Source organism: Danio rerio, chromosome 4 (genome assembly GCF_049306965.1).
Source record: "Danio rerio strain Tuebingen ecotype United States chromosome 4, GRCz12tu, whole genome shotgun sequence".
In the NCBI taxonomy this organism is placed as follows: Eukaryota; Metazoa; Chordata; class Actinopteri; order Cypriniformes; family Danionidae; genus Danio; species Danio rerio.
Genome location: NC_133179.1, coordinates 69,818,598 through 69,834,932, shown reverse-complemented (window position 1 = coordinate 69,834,932; position 16,335 = coordinate 69,818,598). Strand labels below are relative to the sequence as shown.

At 39.6% G+C, this 16,335-nt stretch overlaps 1 protein-coding gene across 2 annotated transcripts; it reads right to left on the bottom strand.

Annotated features, from left to right (window-relative positions):
* Positions 1-5,825: 5,825 nt before the first annotated feature.
* znf989 (zinc finger protein 989) lies at positions 5,826-16,314 on the bottom strand. 2 transcript variants are annotated; one of them, XM_073946060.1, is made up of 3 exons: positions 15,856-16,314; positions 15,517-15,647; positions 5,826-7,064 (listed from the first exon to the last, which is right to left on the bottom strand). In XM_073946060.1, the coding sequence occupies exons 2-3, from the start codon at positions 15,599-15,601 to the stop codon at positions 6,004-6,006; spliced, it is 1,146 nt and encodes a 381-aa protein (XP_073802161.1). In that variant the 5' UTR covers positions 15,602-15,647; positions 15,856-16,314; the 3' UTR covers positions 5,826-6,003.
* Between the last annotated feature and the right edge of the window lie 21 nt (positions 16,315-16,335).

The following is a 16,335-nucleotide window of genomic DNA, read 5'->3' as shown; positions in this document are numbered from 1 at the left end:
AAGAGGAGGATCCACTTGCATGGTGGAAAACACACAAAGTAAGCTTCCCATACCTAGCCAATATCTCTATTCCTGCAACAAGTTCCCCATCCGAACGGGTTTTCAGTGCAAGGGGCAACATAATCACCTGCCAACGTTCAAGTCTGAACGTTGGTGTTTTTAGCGCTACCAACTTATCCAGCAAGTTTTTACGCAGCGAATGCCCTTCCAGCCGCAACCCATCTCTGGGCAACATCCACACACACTCATACACTACGGACAATTTAGCCTACCCAATTCACCTGTACCGCATGTCTTTGGACTGTGGAGCACCCACGCGAAGGCAGGGAGAACATGCAAACTCCACACAGAAACGCCAACTGAGCCGAGGTTCGAACCAGCGACCCAGTGATCTTCTTGCTGTGCGGCGACAGCACTACCTACTGTGCCACTGCCTCGCCTATATATATATATATATATATATATATATATATATATATATATATATATATATATATATATATATATATATATATATATATATATATATATATATATATATATATATATAAACTGCCATATTATTTTATTTATCGTAAAGTTAATTGTTGGTAATTATTAGAACAAGTTTATCTTATCCACAATTTATTTGTTTTATAACTTTTTTTTTTTAAACCACTCAGGGGTTTAGGGTTTAGCTGTTTTTATATTTTGTGACAAGATATTTCCTTCTGTTTTGTAAATGTTGTAATAAAAAAAGTTTGTAATTGTCGAATAAAAAGTTAAATTACTTATTTTGTCACTCGTGTTAATTCCTAAATGTGATAATAAAGTGTCATCTTTGCATACACCAAATGAGCTCACCTTTATCACGGTAAAAACAACATTTAGTATTAATATCATAACATATTAGATCCTTGATTTGTCTGAATTGACATTTAAGTCATATTTTTTATAAACAACCCAAAAGAAACTATAAAAAATGTTTGTTCAGTGTTTTTACTTATTCATTTTTTTATATTCTATGAAAATGCTTTAAAAATTACCAAAATTATTATAGAATGATTGCTTATTTAATTTTTAAGCAGTTTATAACTCCTGATTCTGAATTTTTAAATATCGCAATATATATCGCAGGGGAAAAAAATATCGCAATGTCAATTTTTTCCAATATCGTGCAGCCCTAACTCGAACTCCCATCATATTTAAAAACTCCAATTTTCTGTCAACTTTTCTCCAAAACAAATCCTCACCCATTTAAACGCACACTGCGGTGACGATGTGTGTCAACTAACTGATATCTGACTGAATGTCATGACAACAGCAGCACGCAGCCTTTGGTTTAATTTTCGACCGAAAATTGACTACAATTTACGAAACATGCTAACGTTTTATTGTTAATAAATAGTGCACCAACATTCTAGGGATAAAAAATTTAACAGGAGGATCTCTGGAGAGCAAAAGCAGGAAAGGAAGCACAAATTGTGATTCCACATCATCTCACTGAGCAAGAGCAGACAACTCGCACTTAAGCAGCAAATATTTAAGGGCACGTAAGAAAATTTCTGCATGATTAGATTTAGCATGAGCGCAAAGAGATTTGCACGCTCATATTAGATGAATCCGCGCTCGACTTTATAATTAAAATAACGCCATAGACAAGCTACGAGTGTCCAGCAGGTGGCGCTGCAAACTAAGCTAGAGCAACACAGTTCGTCCAGAAAAATTAAACATATTTAAATAGTAGCAAATGCAGGTTGAAGGAAATAGTGCAGTAAAAGTACAGATACGACACTAAATATGTATTCAAAAGTACATTTTAACACTTTGCAAAGTTCAATTCAAAAGATAAACAACTCTTTTTTATTTTTAAAAAAAAAGATTTGGCAGCCCTTTTTTACAAATTTTTATTTTTTAATTTTATAATTACTTTTCCTTTAATCTTTTTTTATTTATTTTTAATTAATTTATTTTTTTATCGTTCTTTAGGCAGTGTATTTAGGGTTTGTTAAAGTGAGTTTTATATGTATAAAAAATTCTAATTTTCTGTATAAATAATGTAATTTGTTCTTGGCATAAAAAAAAGAAAAAAAAAAAAGATAACTCAATTACTGTAATTTGAGTATCTGTAACATTTTATTTTACACCACTGCTGCTCTTAAAAGGTATCCTATGAAGAAAATCTGGGTATATTTAGGCATAGCCTAATAATACAAGATCAGTATATGGAAATACACATACCGTGAGGCTCAGATACCACCGTTGTTCTCATGTAAATCCCACAAGTGTAAAACCTCGGGTGACAACGAGTCAATCAGAACACAAAGCAAACTCTGATGAAGCTCACAGGCCATGCGCTCTGTATTTGCATGTACGACTACTTTAGGTCGTTCATCCGGACCTTAGGTCATCAAGAGAACTCGGACTCATATGCAGCTCTGAGATCATCGATATGCACACCTCAGGCTGTGTTTGATAAGAAACAATGTTTTCTAGCGAGACAACATCGGCAGTTTCCTTCCCTTAGTTATTTTAAAGCTTATATTTAAGTACGTAGGACTTTTTATTTTGAAAACGCAACCACAAATTGTTTACTATGCATTACAGGGCAACAACAGCACGAGACATTTCAAACTCAACTCAGGACGAAATATGCAGGATTTACAGATTATCCATTTAGTCAGCTCCACTCTGAAGAGACATAAGGTATGTTTAATTGTATGTTTTATTAATTTATTGTGAAAATTGAAGCGTATGTTTCGACGAACACATGTAGGGTCGTGTCGGATCCCTCAGCTCAACTGTCATCTGTTCATGCAGATAAGTCCTGGCTGTGTTTTCTTTGACATTATATTTCTTTATCAACTTCTTTTGTCAAGTTTAATTACAATTAAGTCTTTATTCACATCTCGTGAGCAACATAGGTTAACTTTGGGTTTACATTAACTCAGCTACACTAAGCAGGGAAAGGGAGAACTGCGCGTCAGAGCAAAAGCTCATTAATATTCACAACACAATCCATATATGGTCAATTATGGACCTAATTCTTTGGTAATTTATGGAGTCTTAAATAAGCATTTCTGGAGAGGTTTTTAACTTACCAAAGCCATAAACCTACTATAAAGTTATCAGAGAACAATTTTGGCCTGTTTCCACTGAGTGGTACAGTATGGTACGGGTCACCTTTATCAGGCTTTCGTTACCCCAGTGCCAAAAAGGGTAGGGCGGGGTGTAAGATAGAAAGTTTCAGTCAATGTCATTCTCACTTGAGGAAATGTACATGTCATCTCTGTTAGAGAGTAATTCCGTCATTCCCGAGTTCATAATAGTCCAAAAGCTGATTATAATAATTAAACATGGCAGTTTGTTTTTTCTGGCTTCTCCTTTGTTTTTTTTGTGCATCAGTCTCACGTTTGTCCATTTCTGAAAGGATCAGATGTCAAAAGCACTTATTATCATCAGCTCAAGAAGTACGTTAATCCAAATATAGACTTGTGGCAAGCAATCGCGAGAAAGCGAATGTCCACTCGTGTTTTGTAAACAACTATTGTGCACAGGGTTCATTCTGCTCTTCTTCTTGGCTTTGCGTTTGTTCATCAAGACAACAGCAAGGTTTGTTTAAGCTCAGGTCGACCATGGCTGATTATTATTTGTATATAATATTACAGTGTAATGTCTAAGCTCATTATTTTAAAACAGCGCTTCCTTTGTTTTCGTTCTCCTGCTTATGTATGCGCTGGTGACGTTTCTCTGTAAACCAATAGCGTTCAGTTGTCTAGCTCCGCCTTTTGGTACCCTTTTGTCATGCTAGATATCCTTTGGTCAGGGTACCCATAAAGTGGTATGGTACAGCTCGCTTTTTGGTACCTTTTGACAATGGAAACGGCCGAAAAAGCGCACCGAACCATACTGTATCATACTACTCAGTGGAAACGGGCCATTAATCCAATTAAGCCAATGCACCATATGGCACCTTTAAGTTTAGCCAAACTATGATGACTTCTGCTTCTGAGAAACACTAAATTGTGAAAAAGGCATATTTCTACAAGTCCCTACGTTTTAGGATACTCACCCCTGTTGTCCAGAGTGGCACGTCCCTGATCCCTGAGGTATGTCGTCTGTTTGAATCTTGTTCCACATTGATCACATGATAATAGCTTCTCTCCGGCGTGAGTCCTTGTGTGAAACTGAAGGTAGTACATGGATAAAAAATGATTTGCCACAATGCATGCAAGTGTAAGCCTTCTTTCCAGAGTGAGTTGTCATGTGTTTTTTAGGACACTGTCCTTGGGTGTAACTCTTTCCTCACTGTTGGCAGACATATAATGTCTCTCCGGTGTGAATTCTGATATGGATTTTAATGGGGTTGTTTCGCACTGAAACTCTTTCCACACTTTGGACATGTGCAAGGCTAAATTATCATTGATTATTTTCTTTAGAGCTGTAATGCACTCTAGAATCTGACAGATTGATTAGCTGTAGGCTCATCTAAAGTGTTGTCATACAGTGTTATGCCATTTACTAACACAGACCATATTTGAAGGGTTTGGAATTCAAGGTTTTTCCTCCTGCAGAGTGTTTTTAAAGTCTAAACACTTTATTGATATAATGTACAACCAAGCACATGTGGTCAGAACACAAACGAGTCTCAGGTAATGAAGTATTAAGCATTTCTTCCATAGGAAAGCCCGTCTAAGCAAAATGCTAGCAGCCGTCTGTTGCTTCTCTTTGGTATCCTCCGGTTGGTGCCATGACGCGCGAACAAAATGGCTACGGTTGGCTACGCCTACTGGTAGCTTCTTTTGGGTTCTTCAGAAAAATATGGATAACATCACGGATACTACATCCATATATTTTACAGTCTATGGTTTTACACAGCAGATGCGACCCAGTACTGGGAAACACCCATACACACTCATTCACACACATACGCTAAGGCCAAATTAGTTTATCCAATTCACCTATAGCACATGTGTTTGAACTGTGGGGGAAACTGGAGTACCAAAAGGAAACCCACTCGATCAAAGGAAGAACATGCAAACTCCACACAGAAATGCCAACAGGACAGCCAGGACTCTGACCTTATTAATCTGGGGTCGCCACAACGGAATGAACCGCCAACCTATTCAGCATATGTTCTCCACAGCAGATGCCCTTCCAGCCGCAACTTATCACTGGGAAACCTCCTTATACACTCATTCACACACACACTCGTACACTACGGTCAATTTTTTAGCATTCCCAATTCACCTGTACCACATGTCTTTGGACTTGTGGGGAAAACCGGAGCACCCGGAAGAAACCCATGCGAAAATGGGGAGAAAAGGCAGACTCCACACAGAAATGCCAACTGGCCAAGTCGAGGCTAAAACCAGCGACCTTCTAGCTGTGAGGCAAACGTGAACCAAGAAATTTTGTGCTCCTGTTGTACAGTGTCGTCTATGTGATGGAGCTCGACGTGAAAAAAATATACAAGGTAGAGTTTCTGGTGTGGTGCCGTAAGGCGTAGCAGGCGTGGAATTGGTTGTCGTGAACTATGCCACATTACGCAAGAAGAAGCAATTGAATCTTGGGTCACGACACCCATTTGTCGTTTACAAATCCCCACGACACCCTTAGTCAGGGGTCACCCATCTCATTCCTGGAGGTCCGGTGCCTTGCAGGGTTTAGGTCCAACTTGCCTCAACACACCTGCTTGGGTGTTTCAAGTATACCTAGTAAGACCTTGATTAGCTTGTTTAGGTGTGTTTGATTAGGTTAGATTAGACCTCCAGGAACAAGATTTGTGATCCCTGCCCTACGTCAAGGAAGTCGTGGTGAAATCGTGAGAAATTTGTGTGATCTGATCAGGGTTTTACATGATTTTATTGCACACCTTCAAGCAAATCAGAATCAAGAATTTTAACAGACCATGGAATTAAGTATGTATACCTAGTAAAATCATTACAAGAAAGGTAGCTGTCGCTAGAATGGTTTTACTCAATTGATTATTTATAGAAGTACTTCAGCAAAGATTTTGGACCCTCAGCCTTGTTCTCCAGAGTGGAGCCTCATGTGAGATTTGAAGCTGGTCTTATGATTGAAACTCTTTCCACAATGATGACAATTAATACCTTTAGAGTGGATCAATTCGTGCCTATTAAGAGAGTCTTTACGCACGAAACTCTTTCCACACTGACCACAAGTATACGGCTTCTCTCCAGTGTGATTGCTCATGTGACACTTAAGGTTGAACTCTCTCGAGAAACTCTTTCCACACTGATCACACGCAAACGGCTTCTCTCCGGTGTGAGTCCTCATGTGGCCAACAAGAGAGTTTTTACATCTAAAGGATTTGCCGCAGTGTGTGCAGACGAAAGGCTTCTCTCCACTGTGAGTCCTCACGTGGAAGTAAAGGTTGCTTCTATGAGCAAAAGTCTTTTCGCAGTGAGGGCAAGCGAAAGGCTTCTCTCCGGTGTGAATCCTCATGTGGTTCTGAAGACGCTCCTTTTGGGTAAAACCATTTCCACACTGAGAGCAGGTGAATGGCTTCTCTCTGGAGTGAACCTTTAGGTGTTTTTCAAGGGACGGTCTTTGACGGAAACTCTTCTCACACTGAGTGCAGGCATAAGGTCTCTCTCCGGAGTGAATTGTAAAGTGGCTTTGAAGTGCTTGTAGTTGATTGAATCTCTTCCCACACTGATTGCAGGGAAATGGCTTCTCTCCGCTGTGAATCCTCATGTGGAGTTTAAGGTGCTGTTTTTGACGGAAACCCTTTGCACACTGAGGACACGAGTAAGGTCTCTCACTGGTGTGAACTCTCATGTGGACGTCGATTTTTGACTTTTGAGTGAAACTCTTGCCACACTGATCACATGTGAAAAGCTTGTCTCCGGTGTGAATTCTCATATGGACTTTAAGGTTGTGTCTTTGGGAAAAACACTTTCCGCAAACGCAGCAGGTAAAATTGTTTTTCTGAACTCTTTTATGCGGTAAACTCTTCTTTGGCGTTGATTTTTCATCAGTCGTTAAATCTTGGTGTCTCTCACACTGACTCTCTTCCATTTCATTAAGATCTTGAAACTCTTCTTTGAGCACCATCAGCTCTAACGAGAAAAAAAATAGTATGTTAAATATTGTTCACAAAGTAGGTTATTATTATCATGCGTGTATATAAGTTCACAATTCTTGTCAACCTCCCCTTGTCCTCCTATTTGCTCAATCTGTCTCGCCAGAAGCGCTCATAGGGGGATTTGAACTATCAGCTGAAGTTGAACCCTCAAGCCTCCCTCGAGGACAGCAAGTTTGTTTACCATCGTCTATCAAGACTGAATAAGCTGGTAAACTCAAGAACCCCGATTTAAAAGGTACAAAGTAACGTGGAATATGATTAAAAGAAATTGACAATCAAAACCAACAACTGCATGTGTAACGGAGGCCAGCTAGTGAGTGCTGTGCAGGTAAACCTCACTCATCTGACCTCTAAAGGTGCTCTAGCGACAGACGCCAGAGGCCATGGTCTTTAGCCTCCTTGGTAGAGCAACCGACTCCCATGCGGAAGGTCGCCGGTCCGATGCCAGCTCGGATCAGGTTGGGTGGCGTAGGACCGGCAGGGTTACATTGGTGCCGTGACCCGGATGGGAGTGAGGTTTAGGGGGGTAAGTGTAACGGAGGCCAGCTAGTGAGTGCTGTGCAGGTAAACCTCACTCCTCTGACCTCTAAAGGTGTTCTAGCGACAGACGCTAGAGGCTATGGTCTTTAGCCTCCTTGGTAGAGCAACCGACTCCCATGCAGAAGGTCGATGGTTCAATGCCAGCTCTGATCAGGTTGGGTGGCGTAGGACCGGCAGGGTTACACATGCAAGGTCTTACAGGTACAAAGAGGCGTTAGATATAATCTTAAAATGTTTTAACATTTTAAACTCATTGCTTTTTTAGGACACACAAAGGCTGATAGTTACCAAAACCCCTTGACACAGGATAGCTGGCTTGTTAAAGATCAATTCTCAAACATGTTTCATTCATGGCTTAAAGTCACCATGAAACAGAAGATTGTTCTTTTTTTTCCATATCACGACTTAATTTAACTTAACATCTGATTTATATGGACCTACAATAAAAAAAGGGCTTTGGGAACTGATTGGATAGTTGGTAGATGGGTAATTCTAACAAAATTAAATTGAATGAATAGACAAGAGCAAAGCCCTAAAGACATTCCATGTGGCCAGAAGTGAAGTCATTTGGAGGGTGGGAGAAGGTTACAATATTTGATAGAAGATTATTATTATTATTATTATTATGAAAATGATGAAGTGCACAGATACATTGTTTGTAACAAACACTACTATATACATATAAGTATTTGAAGACATTTCGATTGCATTGCGACTTTAAATCTACGTTACATACAACTCAAAGATGTATATTTTTTTCAGCTTCCTACTTGGAGGTAATGTCTAGAACAACATTTCCCAACCTTACTCCTGGAGGCACACCAGCACTACACATTTTCTATATAATGGAAAGGTTTCGAGGCGAGGTTTCGAGGTGATGACATTCGAACAAAGTTTGAGTCTACCAGGCCAAATCTCTGAGACATTAACCTACTGCGTTCATGCATTTCTGATTATAAGGACTGTGACTTTGTCTCTATGAAGTTCAGGGCAATACTGCTAGGCTGATAGGATTAGCAGCATCTATTTATTTGAATACTGTTATGTTTAAGGGATCAGCACAGGGCGAGTCCATTGTCAGGCTAATTCCTGTACGTCATTGCTTCGTCTCCAGCTCTTTGCATCACAACCCCCTAAAACGTTTATACAATTTAGTCCAACACTGCACTAAGTATCCTCGACAGAGGTATTTAAGTTATAGACATCTTTAGGATTTTGCTCAGGCTACTCTTAATGCTGTGTTCACACCAAACGCGGCAAGCACGGATAAGTCGTGCTATTCGCGTGTAAATATACACGTGAACATTTTGAGTTCACTCGCTTCATTTGCGCGTCAAACTCAATGAACAATAGAAGTGGATTCAGGTCATGGGCATGGCTTCTGTCTGGGCTTCGTTGCTAAATGGTTGGTAAACATAGATTTTGTAGAGAGGAAAACTGTGTTTATGTGCTTTATGAAGACAGCATTGATTCATTTGGAGCCATGTCGGAGTACACTAGACCCTTTCAGAGGTGCACCCAGCTCTGAGAGTTCATAAACTCCTTCAGAAATTTAACCTGGATGATGGAAGCTTTCAGCAGTGCTTTCGACTGAGCCAAGCCCAGTTTGATGAACTGTTGTCTGGTGTCGGCAAGAGGATATCCCCCTGGGACACTAGCAACAGGCACTACATCATAAGAATGCCCCTACAAGAGGATGCTCCTGATTGGTTAAGGTGGCGCAAATGTCCACTGAAGTTCAAATTTTCAAACTTAAACGATGCACGTGTTAAGCGGGTCATTTGTGTAAAATGCTCAACTCGCGCCTATTCATTCGTGCTGTCTCATTCGTGCGAATCGCACTGCAGGATGTCTATTTGCGTTTTTGCATTGACTTAACAAGTTAGTCACTCGCGCTTGATGCTTCTCCTGTGTCTGGTGTGAACGCAGCATAAGACTTCTCCATGACTGTAGCAATGGCGAGTTGCCAATAAAGAATCCTGCTTAAAGAAACGAGAGTCTCCATGTCTTTACTTTTGAGTCCACAAAACTACTTAAACATGAGAGCATTCTCATCAAAACATTAGAAGAAACCTGAAATTAATGGGTATAAATAAGGGAGACATCCAGTAACAGGGTTAAAGAACACTTGTCCAGAACATTGGTTCTCAATTCCAGTCCTCTGGACCCCCCACCTTGCCTCACCTTGTCTCTTTTGTTTGACACACAAAGGTACAGTTCATGTATCTCTCTGTTATGGCCCGTTTCCACTGAATGGTACGGTGTGGTTCGGTATTATGACCTTTTCCACTGTCAAAAAGTACCAAAACGTGAAACGTATACTAGCACTTTTTGGGTACCCTTTGTAAAGGGTACCTAGCACAACAAAAGGGTACCAAAAGGCGGAGCTGGACGCACAGCTGAACACTATTGATTTACAGAAAAACGTCACTAGCGCACAGCCGAGACATTACACCGTAATAATATATGCATATAAACAAGCCATGGTCGGTACTTTTACTCCACTACTTTCCTTTAATCTGCAGTCACTACTTTATTTTTGTCTTTTCTATTGGGATTGGAAAAATCAGTCATGTGATTCCCGTCCAATCAAATCGCACATAGAAGGTAAAATCGCATCATAATGGACTACCCCAAGACATAGGCACTTTATAATCGCAGCAAACTGTTTGGAAGAATTAGGTATCCAAGAAGACGTCCAAAATCTTTTACACGCATTGACCCGAAGACTGTTTAGAAGTTTAAACCTTAACCCTAATGTCAATGTCCAACCTAAAATCAACCGAATATCAACGTCTAAATGATGTTATAGCTTGACGTTCTGTGGACGTTACCACTATGATGTCTATCAGATGTTGGATTTTGACGAATAAATGTCAGTATTTGACGTCAATATGACGTTGATTTAAGATGTGGGTTCGACGTTTGATTTTGGTCACTTTCTAACACAACCTAATCTAAACTAATATTAAAATCTTATGACATCGTGTGCCTGCTGGCTAATAACTAAATGCACTACAGAATGTTACGTTTAAACAAATTACATTTAAATGCATTCGCTTTTAACAGCGTAATACTCACTACTCTTGAGTACTTTTGAAAGGTCTACTTTTTACTCATACTTTGAGAAATATTTACAACAGATACTTTTACTCGCACTACATTTTTAGGCAGGTCAAGGTACTTTAACTTAAGTATGATTTTTCAGTACTCTTTACACCACTGCGAACGACAACTAAAACCCCTTCTTTTTAGAGAGCACCTGAACCCTGATGAATAAAACCAAAACCCTTCTTTTCTCCACCACCCCCCTCCCCCTGCAGCACTAAATTCGCTGAGCACAATCAAGTTACTTTGTATAACTAGCACTTCTTGTGCAAAATTAATCAAAAAAAGATTGCGATCTCGATTCGACCCCCTAGATCAGGGGTGGCCAACCCTGTTCCCGGAGAGCCACCTTCCTGGAGATTTCAGTTGCTACCCATATCAAACACACCTGCCTGTAATTATCACGTGGTGTTCAGGTCCTAATTAATTGGTTCAGGTGTGTTTGATATGGGTAGCAACTGAAATCTGCAGGAAGGTAGCTCTGCAGGAACAGGGTTGGACACCCCTCCCCTAGACGATCTTAATCCAGCATTTCTACGATTCTGCCAATATTTTCAAGTTCAGGAGAGAAGCAAAGGCAGCTGCATGAATCTTTTTATTGTTTCACATACATTGCTTAGCGACATGACACCTCCAAATGGTGTTGAAAGAGTTATTTAATGTTTTTGTAAGGTATATTTCACCTAAAAATGTCATCTTTGTCTTCATTTAATGCTGTATTCGCAACCGGGAAATCACACATGACGTGAGCTGCTGACCGTGAGCTGTTATCACAGAGAGGGCAGGCGCGCGTCTACTTTAGTGAACAGAGCCTGCATAGGCTGTGAGTAGGGTTGTAACGGTATGAATTTTTCACGGTATGATAATCGTCTAAAACAATACCACGGTTTGACGGTTTCACGGTATACGGTATGTTACAAATGTTACAAAATAATAGAACAGTGAAGCAAATTTGACTTTTTCCAAATAATATATTTTTAGTTACTATAAACAACACAACTTACAATGAACAAATAAAAATAAGAAAATAATAAATAATGTGTCAAAGTCCAAATAAAGTCCAAATAAACATGGTGCAAATCCTCAGTTAAAAATTGATATAAATATTTACTATACTATAAATAGTTACATAACGAAACTAGATTCAATATGGAACATCCTTAGGTTTTATGTGCCAGCATGGATATGGTTGTCTGTGGATATGGATTTGGATGTGGTTGTCTGCAATGCAGACAAACAGCTGCATCTTCATTTGCGTCTTTTGAAAACAGCAAGAGCAGCAGTTCGTCTTTGCTGTGTCACTGTTTTGTCATGTTTCTGTGCTGCTGTGCATGCAAAAGTACTTAGTATGAGAATTATTTCATGCAAAACTTTTTTTTTTTTGCGTTTTATTTAGCCGCGCATAAATGTATGCCTTTCTCTCATTCCGTGTTGTTCAAAAAGCTTGGTCCACAAACAAAAGTGAAACCTATGCTTATTGGTTGTGATATAGCGAGTTTGAACCAATCTGGGCATGGAGGAGGGACAATGCATCAATGTATCGTGTCTGATTTGTCCGGAGACACAGTGACGAGCGTTTCTTTGTCAAATCAGCGTTGTCAAATGTTGATGACGTAACCGCACTGATTCCGGAGCCTCTGAAAGTCGATGTTTTGTGATACAGCACTGGAAAGCTGAGATTCTCTTCTTTATGCCAATCTTTGAATTGTATGAATCGGATCAGCGGATCAAAAGTTATTAAACATTTAAGAGCAATACTTATTTTTAGCCGCGGGCAGCTGTCTCGGTCTTTAGGGTTAAAACCGTTGATATGCAATTGTTCATGGTATGATAATCGTGCACGTTCAAATCGTGGTAAACCGTCATACCGGTATATTGTTACAACCCTAGCTGTGAGTAACAGGTAATACAGTTGTAAATAATATTCAGTTTGTGGCACAGAGAGATCGTTTGAGAGCTGCGCGCGAAGTATGAACAGCACACGGCAGTGAAAATGAAACCGAAATCGTGCACATCTTTTACATAATCGTATTGCATTTTAAGGCTGATTTATAGTTGCATAGTATAGCCCTTCGCTGTGGCCGACTGACGTGCACCTCTCAAAAAAATGTAACTACACGTTGCAACGATGCATAGCGCAAGCTCTGTGATTGGTCGGCTTGGTAGCGCTGATGAGTCTGGGCGGGACCGAGAGCCGTGCGAATGGCGCGAGCCCAATGGAGCGATTGTTTACAAGTGTGGAGTCCCGTGAAGGAGCTCCGGATGGAAAGTTTTGTTTTGTGTTTACCTCATAGTTAAAGTTGTTGCACATCCGCCGGTTCCTGCCTCGAAATGAGCGAGTTTGAGCCACTTGTACATCCCGGAAGTGTTCAGGAAAAGCAAAACAGCAGCGAAGAAACTCGACACAGAGGAACATTTACACCTCACTGCCCACTAGTGTTTCGGAAGTGTTAATGCAGACCGACAGAGACAGCGCGCAGAAGTATAAATGCACAGCTACGGGCGTTGCATGCGCCGTGGGTTACGCCGGTCACTTGACGCAGAAGTATAAACCAGGCTTTAGAGTTATGATTGCGACAAGCATTTGATGTTTTTTCTTTCATTGCGAACACACAGCTGTGCATGAAAATAAATGTTTACAGTGTCCGTATAACTACTCTAGCCTATAAAATGTTGATTTTACCAGTGAATTAAATGGTCTTATAATGTTGTCAATGACAGATTGCAAGCATAGGCCTATATCTCAAACATAATTCAACATCAGAATTATTATAAATAGAATAGAATTATTTATAGAAACCAGTAGACCTACACATATTATTATTGTTGTTTTACCATATGTTTGAGAAAAAACATTAATTAATTGCCGACTAATGTTAAGATTTATTTTACATCTACAGAATCGTGAGAAAATCGTGTTCTTTATTTATAATCGCGATTCTCATTTCAGCCAGAATCATGCAGCTCTAACTTCTTGTGTGCATTGCCTCTTCGTTGAATCGCTAAATGGACAAAAGCATCTGCTGTATGACTAAATGTAAACGTATGACTGATGGCACACTAGGATCATCCACTGTGAAAATCATGTAACTGACCCTTCGCTTAGTCACACCCGTAAATCGCCACCCACCAATCGTGGCTTAGCAAGCGTAGCTGCACGCAGGAGCTCTGTCAAGCTTTCGAGCGAGGGAAACAAGCCAAAGTGTTGTGCATATGAATTGTGCAAATTTGATACCCGGTATCTTAAAAGTTTGGACGGGGTGGTGGAATTTTTTCCCTTTTCTAAACCAAAAACCCAAGAGGAGAAATGCCAGAGTGGATCAAGCTCTGTGAGGTGCGCTAAAGGAGCTGAGACAAGCTGGTTTTGTTTTCGATATTCCTGACACAGTCATAAACTGCAATAACTCACACACCTCTTACCTTAAACAGATCTAAACTGTGTTTCCTACAAAAATACAAAGCAGGTTCTGTTTCCCAGCTGTCTTTTTCTTTTTTTCCGCTCGATATTATGAGCCCTGCTCCGTTTAAGCCCTCGCTATAGTAGTCATGCTAATAGCGATCATATGTCCATCTGTTTTAAGCTACGAATATTTGAAAATACATATCAACAGAACAAAACCAAGATCACAATCGGAGCACTTGCGATCAATACACTTCACCCGCAGCTGTTTTTCAGTCATTTATAACCCTCATGTCCATGTCAGAGCTACAACTCACCAATGTTTTCATCTGTCTTTTGGAGATTTAGTCATTAGTGATGACGTTTTTGCAGGTTAGTGTCTGCTCTTATATTTGGTGTCTGATTAATATTTGCTGGTAGGGAAAATCTATTTGTTCACTTCTGCTATTTGTACTTTGATTTGCATTTTAATGTATTTATTTCTTCCACTGAACTGCAAATTAAAATAAAAACAGGATGAAGAGCACACAAACATACTGACAGATATAGGTGCTGTACATTGTTATAGTCAATGATGCTAATATTCAGCACAAATCCATCAGTTTCCTCTTTCTGGCTGCTCTTTCTATGATTGAATTATGTAGAAGAACTGTCCATGCGTAGTTCCTCGTCGGTTAGTAACGCTATATTTCATTGCAAAACAATAGTCTTTCAGGCTTTTTGGTTAAAAATAGAGAAATCACGGTTTAATTTGGTATTATTAGATTATTTTTAAATGTCACCTCTTTTGCTGTGCATGAACTAAGCTGGTGAATGTTCAGCATGAGGCGGCTAGGCTAACCAAGCTTCAATTTTGATTTTTATTCTCTAATCGGTTGCCTATTATGTCCTGAATATACCCCTGTAACGCATACTGCAGTCCTTTTTTGGCTGGCTTTCTCGGATATCTCACCTGTTTGCCAAAAATTATATCCTTGGCAACGTCTGACACTGGGGCTTACACATTGTAATAGACGAGCCAGGCACGAAAGCTTGACAGGCGTAGCAACAGTAACTAAGGAGGGCGGGGCTGAGCGAAGGGTCAATTGCCTGAATATGGCCATAATGGCACTTTCTGCAAGGAGTTTTTATTAAAATATTCAGGAAATTAGAAATGTAATTTTCCCACATCCTGATATAAAACATCCTGCAAGTTTCAGGACTCGAAACGCTTCTGAGTTTGTGCAAACAGTTTTTTGTTTCTTCTTTGTGATCGTAACATTGTATTTACAGTGAACTCCACCGTTGTTATACTGCTTTTAAATCTATTTCTCTTTGACAGAAGTTGCGCAAGCAAGAAATGTAAAAAAAAAAAATAGATTTAAGAAAGAAACCCAACCTGTTTGCTCCTCTGGATCCTCATGTTTCACTGAGAATGTGTCTTCAATCTTCAGGTCTTCACTCTCCTCTTTAATAAACGCCATCTTTATAACAGTGTGGAGATCAGTCACTTCAGCAGGAGTTTTTCCTCTGTGTTTGGACACAGTTAAAAATGAGAACAACAAACAGAAATAAAAGAAATACACACTCAATCTGCGTCTCAATCATCTCTCTAGTTCACTAATAAGTGCACTGCTGAGGGACTCAGACTGAGAGACGATAGTTAAATCACCTGAGTAGATAAAAAACAAACAAAACCAGCTCTAGAAATTTATAAGAGAATACAAACTATGCATACACACTATTTTGTGTTCAATATTACTCTTTCACGATGCAGTTGGTTTATAAAAACACCTCAGGTGTTTGTTGTTTCGTTTCATTTCCACTGTTTAGACCAGCGGATGACGTCAGCGCGCAGTGATTCGCGCGCTTCAAAAAACTGAATCAGTTCAAGAAACATTTGATTCAAATGACTCGGAGTTTGTAAAGCTCCGTTTTTTCATCTCTACAAACAGATTCACGATACAGGGAACAGTTACATTTTAAAGCGTTTAAATGAATGCTAGATAAAGCATAGTATTAATCGTGAATTAATAATATCTATCAAATCAAATGACATTGGCTGAATACTTGTGCTGATGTATTAAACTTTAAAAAATGTAAAGCAAAAAATGTAGTAATATAGCGTTACTAACCGACGAGGAAACACGCATGAACAGTGCTTCTACATATTTCATTCAACCCCTTGTTGAACCTTAGCTACCGGAGCTCGGCGCCG

What these genes read in the sequence shown, in the direction of transcription:
- znf989 (XM_073946060.1), bottom strand. Translation starts at nt 15,601, where the DNA reads ATGGCGTTTATTAAAGAGGAGAGTGAAGACCTGAAGATTGAAGACACA. An exon ending in GGATCCAGAGGAGCAAACAG is followed by an intron (nt 7,065 to 15,516) that starts GTTGGGTTTCTT and finishes TTTTCTCGTTAG; the next exon opens with AGCTGATGGTGCTCAAAGAA.